Source organism: Lycorma delicatula, chromosome 1 (assembly GCF_047948215.1).
Source record: "Lycorma delicatula isolate Av1 chromosome 1, ASM4794821v1, whole genome shotgun sequence".
In the NCBI taxonomy this organism is placed as follows: Eukaryota; Metazoa; Arthropoda; class Insecta; order Hemiptera; family Fulgoridae; genus Lycorma; species Lycorma delicatula.
Window position 1 is genome coordinate 20,742,802 of NC_134455.1, and position 16,404 is coordinate 20,759,205.

At 27.3% G+C, this 16,404-nt stretch overlaps 1 protein-coding gene across 1 annotated transcript in view; it reads right to left on the reverse strand.

Annotated features, from left to right (window-relative positions):
• Dr (muscle segmentation homeobox protein Drop) overlaps positions 1-15,295 on the reverse strand; it is a 93,855-nt gene extending 78,560 nt beyond the window's left edge. The window contains exon 1 of the mRNA XM_075375386.1: positions 13,776-15,295. Within this exon, the coding sequence (XP_075231501.1) occupies positions 13,776-14,238 (463 nt within the window). The 5' untranslated portion in view covers positions 14,239-15,295. The remainder of the gene's footprint in view (positions 1-13,775) is intronic.
• Positions 15,296-16,404: the final 1,109 nt, after the last annotated feature.

The window sequence follows — 16,404 nt, forward strand, 5'->3', positions numbered from 1 at the left end:
CGGCCTCCTTGGGGCGAGTGTTAGCGTCTCGGGCTTTCATCCGGGGATCGGGGGTTCAAATCCCGGTCAGGCATGGCATTTTTACATATTACAGAAATTGTCATTCATTTCACCTTCTTGATGACGTTTTCATCTTGATCGACGACTTACTTGGGCGAAACATATCACATCTAAGCGGAAACAGTTGCATCTCAAGTTTAAACAGATGTACTGGACATAGATGCATAGGACATAGATCTCGGCTTTCAGCAGAAAGTAAATTATTGGTTTATAAATCGGTTTTGAAGTCTGTTTGGATTTACAGGCTTGAATTGTGGGGTAGTTCCAGTATTGACGTACTCAAACGCTACCAGACAAAACACTGCGAAAAAAGCTCAACGTACTTTGGTACATAAGTATAATGATCTTAAGTTAGAACCGTTCCGCAGGAAATCTCTATGGTCAGCCTACGGTATCAAAATCGTTTGGATCGACACCCGAATTATTTGTCGGTCATTTTATTATATAACACGATCAGTGATTTTTCAAGATTGCTGAGGAACAATATTCTTGGTTTGCCTTATCGTTTCAATTAGGTGACTTTATGGTCTGGCCGTACGGAGTGCTCTTCTATTTCATTTCACAAGCCGTTAAGTCTGAGGGGACATAATGTTAGTTGAGATAGATCTTATTTAATTATTCCTCAATTATCTTACTGAACAGATTGTAAAGCTGCTGTGTCGTTACGATAAAAAAAACATCTCATCCTCTGAAGCAATACCTAACGGTGGTTCCGGAAAGATTGATATACTGTTATTTATTTTCAGTTAATTAACGAACCTTTTTATTTATTCTAATTATTTTTTATGTTGATTGCCAAAATAGAATAATTTGAAATTAGTACCTATTAAAAAATAAGGAAATTTCTTCAAATACAGTCATCAATAAATAATTTTCAATTATAGCTTGTTCAGTTTGTTTTTAAAATAGCCCATTTCCGTCATGTGATCAACAAGGTATATATATATACATATATACTTATACGCAAACACATAAGCGCGCGCACACACACACACATACACCATCCGGATGTGTTAATTAGTTAAATCCTAAACGATTTTAAATTGTGATGTACAGGAAAACAAATCATCTAACTAGTATTTGTGCTATGGGTTTTATACATCATTACCAAAACAGTAAACACATTAATATATGATTTAAAATAGGCTTATTCACAATTTACAGAAATATTATAAGAAACATAAATAAATTACACAACTAACTTATGTATATAAACTAAATCAAATTTTAGTATGTTTTTTCTTAAGTAAGGAATATTGGTGATGTTTATCAACTGGAACGTTGTGAGTGGAATTGTACGATTACGATGTTATCGCAGGAAATATATAATTTCAAATATGAATATTAATCTTTTTTTATGCTGTAGAACAAATTAAAGCATATCTCTGTTCTCTTGCATAAGTTTACATAGTTTAAATCGTAATATTCATTCCACAAAAATGGTTTTTACGGGTTTTATTTTGTGAAACAGGTTTTTTCCTTTACGTAATATTCGCTTTCGTTAAAAATATGCACCATAAGCTACCTTTTTTTGTATTAAAAATATTAATAGTGAATAAATTAGATACTTAATAATATTTAAAAGTACGTACATAATACATAACTACATAATACATAACTACACAATATATAATAACTACAGTTACATAACATTTTAATCTATCTGGTTCCTCTTTGGTGTCGGTTATTTTATAACTGATAATATTTGCGAATAGTTAGATAATTTTTGCAAAATCAATTTGTAGCGGATGTGAAATGCATTAATGTAGTAGCACATCTTAGACTAATTCGTTTAAATAAAATTAATTAAACATTTTTACATTGAACCTATTTTTATACTACTCAATGTTTTTTTAACTACTGTATTAATCCTTAATATAGGTTTATAATCGAACGGGCATGATTTTTGTGAATACATCAAAGACAGAAAAATGGTTTATGATTTTTTTTTTTTTTTATACTGACTTTAATAAATGGTTTTCACGGTGACCCATTTCTTTTTTTTAATAATTATTTCCTTTTTATTTGTATTTAAGCCTTCTTATACTTCTCGAAATGAGTTAACTTTGATGACCATTTTTTTATTTCAGAGAAAAGGTTCCTCCGTTATTCTTATTATACTCGTATATTTTCCCAAATAACTTAGTTGCAAATAGATTTTTTATCATCTACATAAAAGATTATATGAAAGGGTTTTAATCATTATAAAACGGTTATATAAAGAGAGATATTCATATTTATTTTTAAGTATTCTGTTGTTATATAACGAGAGTTATATAGAGTGATTTATATCTAATAATTCTGATAATCACGCTTTTTCACTCGCAAAAAAGATGAAGAAAATTTTTTGAAAAAGTTAAAAATATAATTAAGTATTTCCCGTATTCCAGAGAGAAGCGCTGTTTTACCATTTATATATCGTTTATCTTTATTCCTCTTTCTATGATTAATAACACATAATAAGTTTCTCATCTTTGGATTTCATAAGAACGATTTTCAATCACTCGAGTATGACTTTTGTGTAATATCCGTATTTAATATAAAAATAAAACGAAATTTTATTTCTTTTTATTTCTGTTTATTTAACATATAAATCTATTATTTATTTACATTTTTAATGTGATCTTTTTTTACATATTATTTTTTTATTTTTTTTTTTTTAGTGTTCAAATGTTTATAAATTCATTGAGAATTTATCATTTAAAATCGTTATTTTATTTACAAAGTATTTTCTAAAAATATGATTAAATTTTTAACAGATAATTTTTATTTTATTAAGTGCTTGTTAAGTTTTTAATATGCCATCAATCGTTTTGTGCAGTCTAAAAATATGGCAAAGTAAATTTTATAACGCAAATATATTATCGAAATAAAAAATTATTTTCAGAAAAAAATTAATTATAAAGGAATATGTTTTTTAATTAACGTTTAAATAGTAATTATTTACGATATGATCTATTCATAACAAAACCGCATTTATAAGTAATTTTCATTTATTCAGATAAACATTATAAACAGAAACCTTGTTGTTATTGTTTTTTAACAAATAATTATTGCAAATGTAACATCTTGTCTGATAATTAAAAATAATAATATAAATTAAAATCTCTGAAAATATAATTAAAAACAAAAGATAAAATTAAAATTTTAGTTTTTTATTCTTTAAAACAAGATGACTGATTTGACATAATTATTATTATTATAATTATTATTATTCTTACTGTTACTAGTAGTAGTAGTAATTAATAACATTTGTAAGCACACACTAAATTTACATTGGTTTCTTTTTTTATCTTTACTAGTAAAAGAACCTAAAGGAATTAATTCTGTAAATTTATCGCCTCAAAATATAATTATATTACGGAATAAACTAAAGACAGCTAAAGAAAGTTATTAATTATTTAAATTCCAAAGAACTGCATAATTTTAGGGTTGTATCACTACCACCTTAAATGTACTTTTCGCCTCATTTATTATCACATTTTATAAATCATGATTTGAGAACAGATGTAAACAAAAAGGATTATTTCCGACCAACAGATGAATATCAATTAATTTATTGGTTACTTTAGAGCATACCGTACTTACTTTTCCCACAAATTATCATATTAAGTAAAAAGACAAATACATTTTGTTAATTAAATAATTGTGCTTATATTAGATATAAAATGTTTGATTCTACCATTTTTAATAAGTAAATCATATTTTACCTTGCTAAATAGTTTTAATTGAAGATAACGCTAACCTGACGAAAATCAGACAGTATTGAAATTAAGACATTTTAGAATAATTAGTTTTATCATCTGATCTTAGACCTCATAATGAAATTAAATCTAACTAATTTTTTGAAAGAAGAAATATTATTTTTTTTAACCATATTAAAATCAGTTATTAACAAGCAATACAAACGTAGGGATATGAAATCATCGCCCATATAGATCTAATTTGTTTTATCTTTAACCTCATTATTCTAAATTTCGGATGTAAGTAGATTTTTATGTCACGTTCTTTATAAATAAAAGCTGATACAACATTAGATTTCAGATTGTGTTTGGGTAAATATGATGCTATAAATGAAGTGAAAAGTAGGTATTTATAACAAGCTCATAATTCAAACCGTTCGTTTAAATTATGATTTAAATCTAGATTAAAAATTAGTATTATTTTACTGTTAATGATATAATCAACGATTATAACCAATTTTTAAGGTGATGGTAATTAAAATATAAATAAAACAAAGAAAACGAAATGTGAGTAATAAAAAGGAGAAAAATTTCAAGGTTTTTCATTACATTATAGAAATTTTAATTCTAATAGTATTAAAAATATTACTGCTAATTATCTTTCACTACAATAAACTGTTCATTATTAATATTTATAATATTATTAAAAGCTTTAAATATATTTCTCCCAACTTACTACAAAAAAGTAAAATAATAAACAAGTTAATAATGAGTTCAATACAACCTTTAATGAATCGCCAACAAATTTACTGGAAAATCACAAAAGTATAATTTATAATTATTTTTAAAATGTTAAGATCTTAATAAAAATAAATCCAAAACTTTTTAAGCTATTTTCAAGACTGCCCTTAAAACAATATTTTACTTATCATCTATATACTTTCACTATCATTCTAGATAAAGCTGCAGTTTTACGTCCAGTTAGGTCCAAACTAAATTAAACCTAACTGCTTAGTGTTAGTAAAGAAAATGATTTAATATTTAGAACGCTTACATCGATAACACATGTGACCAACGAAATCAAACTGCTGTGGAGGATGAAAAATATTAGTTCTTTCTTATAGGAAAATAAAGTAACGGATTAATGGAAAGAATAGATCATAGATTCCTTTTGGATTTACATATTAGTTTTAGAAAAAAATTTCTTTGAGATGTTCCGTAATTTACGATTAGCTTGTATTAATTTTAAGCTGTATTAATTTTACACATTATAATTCCGCAATGACAATTTGCTGCAAATAAATTTTTTGAGTATTCATCGTTAAAACATCCGTCTGTGTTTTGTTGCACAAGATCATTTGCACAAAATATTTAGTCTTTAACCTACCAATATAAACAACAATAATTTATGTAAAAGTGTCCAGCTTTTCTTTTATTATTTCAAACCGTTGCAGTACTTTTAACATTTTTTTTTTATATACAGGTCATCACACGGATAAGTAAGAAAACAAATAAACAAAAATGAAACGTAGAAGGCGTTGTAACATTTCTGGCATTACATTGCTAAATGTGAATTTTTATTTTGATGAATGCCGTAAAAGTTCTACAGAATTTGAATATTTAATATGTCTTTACAAGTTAAAATTGTCCGATTTTATTTTTAAAATCTTTACATCTATAAGCATATTAAATATGAAATTATTATAAAACAGCTATAACAAAAAAGCAAAATAGATTACTTTTTAATATTAAAATAAATTATCCTTTCTTTCTCTAAAAATTATTATTTTCTATTACTATTTTCTAAACGTAGAATGGAATAAAATGTTCAGCATTTTAAAAAAGTTAGGGTTCAAATACAGAGATAGAAGAACAATTGCTAACATGTACAGGAACCAAACAGCAACAGTAATAACTGAACATAAGAAAGAAGCCGTAATAAGAAAGGGAGTCCGACAAGGATGTTACCTATCCCCGTTACTATTTAATCTTTACATAGATCTAGTAGTTAATGATGTTAAAGAAAAATTTAGATTCGGAGTAACAGTACAAGGTAAAGATGATACGATTTGCTGATGATATAGTAATTCTAGCCGAGAGTAAAAAGGATTTAGAAGAAACAATGAACGGCATAGATGAAGTCCTACGCAAGAACTATCGCATGAAAATAAACAAGAACAAAACAAAGTAATGAAATATAGTAGAAATAACAAAGATGGAATAGCACAAGCTAAACGAGCCTCAGTAAGAAATATAATTTGTTTACATCAAAAATTAATTTAAATGTCAGGAAAAGATTTTTGAAAGTATATGTTTGGAGTGTCGCATTATATGAAAATGAAAATTGGACGATCGGAGTATCTGAGAAGAAAAGATTAGAAGCTTTTGAAATGCGGTGCTGTAGGAGAATGTTAAAAATCAGATGGGTGGATAAAGTGACAAACGAAGAGGTATTGCGGCAAATAGATGAAGAAAGAAGCATTTGGAAAAATATAGTTAAAAGAAGAGACAGACTTATAGGCCGCATATTAAGGCATCCTGGAATAGTCGCTTTAATATTGGAAGGACAGGTAGAAGGAAAAAATTGTGTAGGCAGGCCACGTTTGGAATATGTAAAACAAATTGTTAGGGATGTAGGATGTAGAGGGTATACTGAAATGAAACGACTAACACTAGATAGGGAATCTTGGAGAGCTGCATCAAACCAATCAAATGACTGAAGACAAAAAAAAATATTTTCTAAAAATAAAAATAATAATTTAAGGATATTATCTGCTAGTTTAACAGCAGCTTGAATACTACAATTTAGTAGCTACTGAATTATTACCGAATTCATTAAGGTTTACACTGATAGATTATTATATAATAATCCAAAATTTCTTTCAAAAGAAATTTATTATTTAAATTAGGTCTAATCTATAACTTAATATACAAGAAAAAATATTTCACTTTGAGATATTTTAAAATTTGAAAGTTAATTAACATAGTTTTACTAAAACTAAGGTTAATGGATATTTTTTTGTTATTCGTGCCAAGTAATTTTGATAAAGATGCGCAGCGGAATAAAATATTACCCGCTTAGTTGATATGCAGCCATTAAGCTGTTTACATTAGACTTCATAGAGAATGCGTTATTGTGTGCAATTTCCGAAACACTATTATATGAACGTAGTAATTAACCTGATAATTATTCTTCGTTTTTTTAAATAAACATACGTAAAAAGACTATAGAAATGAAAATGCTGAATAATTTTCTTTGTTCTTGTGAAAACAGAAACAAAGGCGTTATTATTTACCGTTTTTATTTTTAAATATAATTAAATACCTACAATATTCCATCCTAAATTATTATATTGGACGGAATGGCTCCTGGCAACTGGCCGAAATATAATTGCGGATTTTAATTTTCAGATTCTTCTTTCAATTTAATTATTTAAATTACTTTTCAGAAAAATCTCAAAATAGGATTAACTGCCGGATTAAAATAATAGACTTGTTTTAGTAATATTAAAACATTACGAATTAGCACAGCAACTTCAGAACTTCAGGGGAAATAATTACAACAGATAACAAATTATTTCAGAATAACCGAGCAAGAAATCTACTTTTCAAAAGAGCATAGTTCCGTTATGCAGGTTTTTTAAGCCCTCTCTTCTTGTCTGCTAGATTATCGAATCTTACATTTTACAGGTTTTAGACTGTACCATGTGTTAAACAATGTGTACGTAAGATTACTCGAGAACACGACAGGATCTGCCTTTGACGAGTCGGACGTATCTGAAGAGATTTAATTTTTAAATTCTTCATTTCATCTAGGATGAAACAAAATTTTAGAGTAGAATATGTAAAGTGTGTCGATTACAAATTAATTTATTAGGCTATAGAGAGTAATAAATCAAAAAGTTAAGAAAATCAAGATAAAGTGTACAGTATTACAATATTAAAACAGCATGATAATATTTTATTATACATATATACTTCATGAATGATTAAATAAAAAATAAATTCACTAACCAAATTATTAAAATTTAAATACATGGATGATACAACATTAACTTTACCGGCTCAAACAATTATTGAAAAGGACATAAAATATATATACAATATTCAAAATATTTCAGTATTAAAAATTAATAAGGAACCACAATTGACAAACCACTTTTCTTGGTTTATAAGTGTCTATATGTAATAACATCAGATATTGACTATAAATCCCACCAGATAACAATTAAACGACTGACTAAAAACAAGAACGCACCACATGCGTCATGTCAATTTAAACCTATATACATTTTTATAGTTCCTTTGTCTTATTTGTATTATTCTACTCGCATGGTAAAAAGATTTTCTTTATTTCTTTTTTTTTATATATATAATTTTTTGGAAGAGTTTATTAATAATAGTTAATTTGTCTCTTGTTCCCCTCAAAGTCATTTAAGCCAATTTGAAATAAATTAGGTGTATAAAAAATAAATTTTAACAAAGTAGTTTTTCTAATATTTGAATAAATACAGTAATTGTTGGCTTCTGTAGCGCGAGTGATAACGTCTCGGCCTTTCATCCGGAGGTTCTCGGTTCGAATCCCGGTCCGGCATGGCATTTTTCATACAATTCAAAATCCCATTTCTATATCCCATGCTCAAGCTTTAAGTTTATGTGGCGATATCATAAAAAAAAGAAGAAATTACCGGTTAAGTTATTAAACATTTATATAATTTAAAATAATATTACCGAGTAAAAAATTTTGAAATTAAATTATTATAATTACTTATTTAACATCTTTTTCCTCTATAATGATGATTCATTCATATATATTTGTAACATTAAAACTCATTAAGCGCTCGTTAAAATATTTTTTTATTAAAATACTATCTTTATTACGCATATATCTTGGTTATTTTCCTTATAATTAAATTTAAAATAATCGACTATTAACTATCCCACAATAGTTATAATAGGCTCATAATAAAAATAATAAGTTAACAATAATAATAGGCTAATGTACACGTTTAAGATTTCATAAAACATACAAGGATACACATTCAAAAACAACAGCAAATTTTCTCTCTATTTATATGCAACTAAAATGTTTCTACACGTTCATGCACCTACGTGATGGCTAATACACGAGAGAGTGATAAGGCGTGAAATAATTATATATGCGTTCCTCTGAAACGAAATAATATTTTTTTTAATTTTTACGCATTATTATTATTATTATTATTACGTAGACTATCACTGAGAGCAGTCAATTTTTTATTTTTTTTATTTGCTGATCAATTATATTTTCAATCTAATTTTTTTACATACAGACAGGTATAACTTACATAAATATAACTGCAGTTTTATGATAATATTTTTACGTCGCAACGAAACACGTTATCTAAACAGTCAACAAAGGTACATCAAAATTAAATATATTTGATGAACATCCGTGTTTTGAGGAGATTATTTGTAGTGATTTAGTAATAAAAATATTTTCAATAATAACGGCCTCGTAATTACCGGGGGAAAGAGAGTAGTCTGCACAAAAGTAATTAATAAATATGGCAGTAACCTAAAATAAAAGATTATTGGTACTTATAAATTCAGTTTACGAATGAAAATTGTAATTGTTGTCCTTTATTACAAGAAGAAACATAAATAATTTTGGTAAATGAAAAACTACGTTTCTAAAATTTATTAGTAAATAAATTAAAGTTAACTGTCAAAAAATGAGTAATTAATTTAATTATAACGTAAACTATTAGCACATTATACTATATTTTCGATTCTAATAATATTACTGCGATTACTATAAACTCACACAAAAAGTTAGTTGTATGATTAATATGAAGTTATTAAGTTATAAAGTGATTAAGTTTATATGATTAATTTTCGGCAATTTTCCTCATTATTAAGATACAGGGAAAAATAATAAATGCAAAGGAATAAATACAAACTATTATGGAAGCTCAATGAAAATTTTGTATGTGATCGTTATTATTTTTTCAAATAAATAATAATTCTCTTTAATCCCTAGATCTTACAGCTTTTATATTAGTTATTTTGATTGCATTAAATTTCCTATGAAAGACTAGAGAAAGTATCTTCTTAAGTTTCTTCTTTAACCGTAACATTTAATAATGTTTTAGCATCTTATTACTCTCAGTTTTTGTAATGAAGAGAGATTTTTACCTAAAAGAAACAAGTATTCAGCTTTGTCTCAGATACTAAAATTTAAAACTTTTTTGTAACACCATTAAATCTAAAAATAAATAAAATTTGTAAGAATAAAAAATCTTGACTTATCTACCAAAGAGAAACGGATCACAGCGTCGTCTAGTCACAAGCTTAAAGAAATTGTGCAAGAAAATCTGAATCTACGGAAATGGAGGTGCAAGTTATTAACGAGAAACCACCAGACGTAGAGAATATAAAACCTGTACCAATACAGCCTCTAAAAGCGCAAAGATCAGCTTCGGTGAGAGCATCTATTTCAGCTGGACCCAGTAGAGATAGAGTCCACCTCATCCGCCGTGGAGACTGGATCGCTTATTAGTTTAGATTCCCTAGCAAAGATGCTAACAGCACCGACGAAACTTTCATCAACTGACGTCAGTCGCAGAACGTTACTAGCATCCGAAAGAAAGGAAGACGATGCCATGTCTGAGGCCTCAGATACGCTGTCATCAGAGGTTCAGGCCGTCAGAAGAATGGAGAAAGGCAAGAAAGGATGGCCGAAAGGAAAGCCTAGAAAGTAATATTCTGGATTCGAAGTTAGAAGAACGTAAATTTTTGAACATTTTTGATTCATAAGAATGTGAATAATTGAACCTTTTTTTTTTGAAGTGGGTTAATGACCGAAGTAGTCGATGCCCCTAAAAACCTCAAAAAAATAAAAAAAAATAACATGTGTTGCAAAATGGAATCATTTACGAGAATTTATTAAGTGTAATTAAGATATTAACTTCGCTAGATCGAATTATTCTTTTATTATTTAAACTTTTCTTTTTTTACCTCATTAATGTTTATTTTTTCCATTTTATAAATGTATGTTCAGCAATAGTCATAGAGTACTGAAGTGCTATTTCAAGCAATGTTTTAAATTGTATGGTTATTATTAGGGAGAGTTCATACACATAAAGGATAAAAGTTAAGTTACACATCAAAGTGTAGAATAATAATCTAATATACTGCATAAAGATTATTCTAAGACATAAGTTAGTTTTCTATTTTTCGATCAAATGGAAATATCAAAGAACTTGTTGCTTTTCTCAGATTGTTTATTAGTAAATAAGCAAAATGCAATTTTATTTTATTAATTTTTTTTAATATAATAAAATATATTTCGATAAATAATTAAAGAATCTACTTTATTATTGTTTAATTACAAAGAAAAATAATTTTATATAATTTTAAATATAATTATTAAAAAATAACAAAGATCATAAATAAAATAATAAAATTTAAATACATATAAAAAAATTCTCATGTTTTAAAAGACAATAAATTTTTGTTTGTTTTACGACAATAATTAAATAAATAGTTAATTATCTGTAATACGAAAACATAATCATCATAAATTTTTTCTCTCAATAACGTTTGTACGAGAAAAAATTAATAATAAAATAAAAGGTTAACTACATAAATTTAAATAAATAGGTAACTTGAATAACTATATTATTTAAATTTATAGGCTTGGTTATAACAGTTTCAATTTACTTCCATTAATAAAATTATGCAAATTATATTTGTTTTTTATTTTTTCTCAGTTACGACCAAAAGTCTCGATAACATTTAATTTCTTTATATTCTTTTATAGATTTTTATTTTGTATAATATTCATAAGAAATAATTTTTCTTTTACTTAAAAATACATATAAATTAATTTGATTTCCATACATTTTTGAATATATAACTTATTTATATTTAACTATATAATTTATACTGTCGTTATACATATGTTAACTTACAAGTAAAACAAAGTTAGAGTTAATTTAACGGAAGTAACATCCACTTTATATTACTATATTAATTTAATAACATGTAAAACATCACGATTATTTTTTTTAAAGCCTGAAGGATTAAAAATCCGGGAACTTAGTATCCTATTTTTTAAACTGAAAAAAATATTTACCAAATGTTTGAAAAAGTATTAAAAAAGATTAACTTAAAATAATAAATAAAATAATTTTTCATTTAAAGTAATGTGATAAAAGATAAATAAATTCCCCATTCAAAATAATATTGTGTTGTATATTTATTATTCTGTTATCCCAGGAAAACAAATTTAAATCGAGAGACAAAATTAATAGTTGATGAATTCTTACTGTAATAATTAATGTTTTATTTTAAAAATCAATTTAATTTAGTAATTTTTAAAAAAATATGGCAGCATGCAATTATTTTTACTTTACAAAGTACGCATAAAACCGCACGTAATAATATAGACTTATATCCAATACAAAGTACATCTATCCTAATTAAATTAATTGAATAGAAGCAAAAAAAAACTTATTATCGTCCAAAAATTAAATAATGCTCATTAAATATATAAATGTACGATTAAATTAATTCAGTTTTAAAACCATCGACTTTCATTACAGTAAAAGTACACTGATAAACCGGTTTTTCACTTAATACAATGTTTTTATAATTTCATTTAATTTCTATATTCACCATCTAAAAAACGTTTTTTCTAATTTGCCGATATTTTGCATACATAAAAAATATATTGGTCACCTTTATACGATACTGAACATAATTTTTTTAAATTAAAATCTATCTACTCAAAAGCGATGAATAAAAATGGATATCTTATCAAATTAAGTATGAATTATAGTAACGATTTCGCTTTGAAGTCGATATTATCACAACATATTATTACAATACACTTATAGCAACTTCCTGTTAATAATAAAAAAACTCGGATTTTAATTTATCATTATTAAATTATTAATTTAATTTTTATAATTATATAAAAATCATTTTCTCTTTTAATGATTTTTATAACACACAATAAATAAATAGTTTTATGTAGACTAAACTGAAAAAAAAACTTATTATTCGTTCATTTTGGATGTAATATTTTGATAATCATTGAATTTTTTTTTTTAGTCTAGACAAAACTTAATTTTATCTATTTTTTTTTTCAATAATATAAAAATAGATGAACCTATGTGCTTTATGACCGTTACAAAAAAAAAACCCTAACCATTCATAATAATAAATGTAAAAAGTTAAAATTTAGTTGCTACTACTAGCCTAATTCTTAAAGTAATAGAAAATGACAAAACTAAGCGATCTATATTACTAAGTTTTTATCATTTATAAGATCAATGTGGAACCTATATGCTAAGTAGAATTCTAGGCTAACCTCTAAAAATAAACAAATGATGTAAATTTTTATGACTTAAACATATTATTTATACATTAAATATATTAACTAATAAATATATTTATTTACATTATATTTATATATTTATTTACATTTATATTTACATAATATATTTATTACATTATTAAAATAATTCAATACCATTAAATTGTAAAATTATTTTATTTTTTAAATAGAATTTACGAAAATCTAATGATTTATTAGGATCAAGACTTGCATCAACCGCCCGATAATATATTTTATAACAACTACAACTATGCTTTTTATCATATATCAAACATAAGTTTAGTGTGTAACTGAATGCTTCCAGTATATTTTTCTCCGCTGGAATAACTTTGGCGGCGAGTTTTTTTAAATTAATAGTTTTACTTTTATTTATTCTTGGGAAATAAGTAAGATTTTTAAAGATTTGAGAGTTTTTTTTTTAATAATTTCTATCCGGTTTATTAAAATTAAGTAATTCATTTAACTTTAGTCAAATAATCTTTTAAAGTTTATTTTTTAGCGGTTCTATAATAATACAAGAAAAAATTATTATTTTGTATTATCCTTTACACCGCTGCATGAAAACTCTAAAAACATTTGTCGATTCTCTAATACAACCGATAGCATAATAAGTTGATTATAAATTAATTATTAAGTTGTTATTTTACCTGGCGAGCCAGATAGACTGCTTCCAAAAGATGGGAAGACGGGTGGTCCAGGATAGTGTCCCCAAGAGGGATGGTGGGGTTGTAACGCCGCCGAATACGCTGCTGCTGCTAGGGCGCTAAACGTAGTAGGAGTTGGCCTAATAGGAGTTACGGACGACGATGTGCCCAGCATAAGGCGTGCGGCCATCAAGTTACCGGGATGTTGAAGGAACGACGCGTTAGGACTTTCCGCTTCTTCTACGTCGACGTCTTCCTCCAAACCGGAGAGCTCATCCTCCTCCGGTTCTGGACTTCTACGCGGCCTGGTATCCGCTAATAAAGCGGCTACGCTGAAACTTATTCTAGGATTGGGGCTGCAATCTTCCACTGACTTCTCCTGGTCCATCGTCTGTTGCTGAGAAGCACCCCTCTGGTTCACTCTTAAAACTGTCATACTAGCTGCACTGGTCGCCGGTTCCAGCATTGACAAACTCCTGGTGATAGTAAACACTATCCTCCATACACGGATCGTCCTCTCAAGGCACAAATTAATTTTTCATCGCCCGGTCTACATAGCTTTACTAGACTTTTGCTCACAGAAAATTATAATTTTAATGAGAATTGTCAATAATTTTAAACATATGCCTTAATTTAACAAATTAATATTAATTTGTAGGCGGTCTGAAGTGTTTTATGAAATTCTTCTATTTATAATAAAAGGCACTAACCGGATACTCATAGAAAACGTCAAAAAGTTCATTAAGTGCAAAACTTTCACAGTCGCTACATGTACTAAATTCTTTCAACAGTTGTTTAGGATAGCTACAGCCACTACTAATTCAGATGTTATGAATTAACATTTTCACCGACTCCATAACTTAAAAGTCTAATCATTAGAGTTCATTATATAAAATCTTGTAAAAACTAATTTTGTTCGTTAACACATAAGGCGGATTATAACGGAAAAAATAGGATCGTAAAAATTGTACTATTCAAATCGATAAAATTATAAACTCTAACCTTTCATCTCCTCGAAATCATTTCAAACAAATTATGAAAAATAGAATTAAATAAATGACAAACTATAATCGCACAAACAAAAATTGCAAAAAAAATTACTCATACATTCTCGAAGACTTTTTTCAGCAACTTACGGTTAAATTTATATTATGCAGATATTACGTTAAACATAGGTTACTAATTAGCGTGAAGTAGAATCTCGCGTCTGTTTAATACGTTATCAACACGCAGTCACAATTAATTCTTCTTTTAATTAGTAGTCTTTATTTAATGAGAGTTATTTATTACAACTTTCCGAGAAAACACTATAAACAGTCATAAAATAACACTGATTAACGACGTTTTATTAGATACAAATCAACAAGCGGTCACGCGACACAGTCTCGAACAAAAACTACGTGCTTGCTTCTCGGTGTTTGTGGCTGAACTGAGCCGCAGTAGTGTTCATCCAAGGCCTTGGGAGGGAGCCCCCCGGAGGTGTGGCCAATACGGTAGGCGGTGCCTAGTCAGAATAATTTTATTCCTGCCCCTACCACCCAGTCGGCCCATTGTGTTCGGTCCTCTCCCTCTTTTTCCATCAGCGATATTGTCAAGCATTAAATAACCATGATCCCCCCTCAGCGTAAGTGCCCCCACCACCGGTCGGCTTTGTGCTAGGACAAACCGTAGCCCGGCCAATCAAACGACAGGAAATTCAATTTTGCATCCAGTCCGATAAAAAACGTCTATGGATGGTGAATACACCCAATTACCTTGCACCCTTTCCGATTATTTGATCAATCTCAGTCCTGACTAAATTAGATTTTTGTTCTTTTCTTTCTTCCTTCTATTAAAATGACATCTTTGTTAACTCTCCCACCCTTCCTGAATCGAACGTTCGCTCATCTTCCATCTCTTTCCTCGTTCTGCTCGCTTTAATATTTAAATCAGTTCTTCAGCTAACTAAAAACCGTTCATCAATATCTATTGTACCTACAATTATTCCATTTACAAATTTTCTACTAGAGTAGGGTCCTAAATTTATCGTAAAAATTGAAATTAATACATAATATTTTTCTTTGTTTTCATTTCAGAATATCATTTTCATACATTCTACGATTCGACTAGTCTAATAGGATAAAATAATTCCAATTATAATCCAATAGATTATGTTTAGGTAACACAAGTTTAAAATATATTTATGTCTACTTAATTTTTTAATGTGAGTATCAATAATAACGATTATGCAAACTTTTATTCTAGTCTAAAATTATGAAGTGTATTTTCTTGTACCTTTTGAGCTATTTCAAGTAACAAGTTTAATTTTTTTTAGATTTTCATTTATTTTATTATGCACTTAAAACTACCATTAGAACAATTACAGGAAAATTACAAAAAACTGTCTCTTCTATAGTAGCTACTTCGTCGATTTTCCGTATATTTCTTACTATACAAAAAGAAAATCAAACTATAATTATAATCAGTAAAAAATACCTGATATATAGACTACTAATTTAACCTTTAATTAAACCTACTACGGTTAATTTCAGGTAAAGTGATATAGAACAATGCGAATAATGTTTATCTTAAATGCTTGTTGTGGTATCTCTTTGATAATAATTTTCAGATTGTTAAGATAAACCAGAAAGAA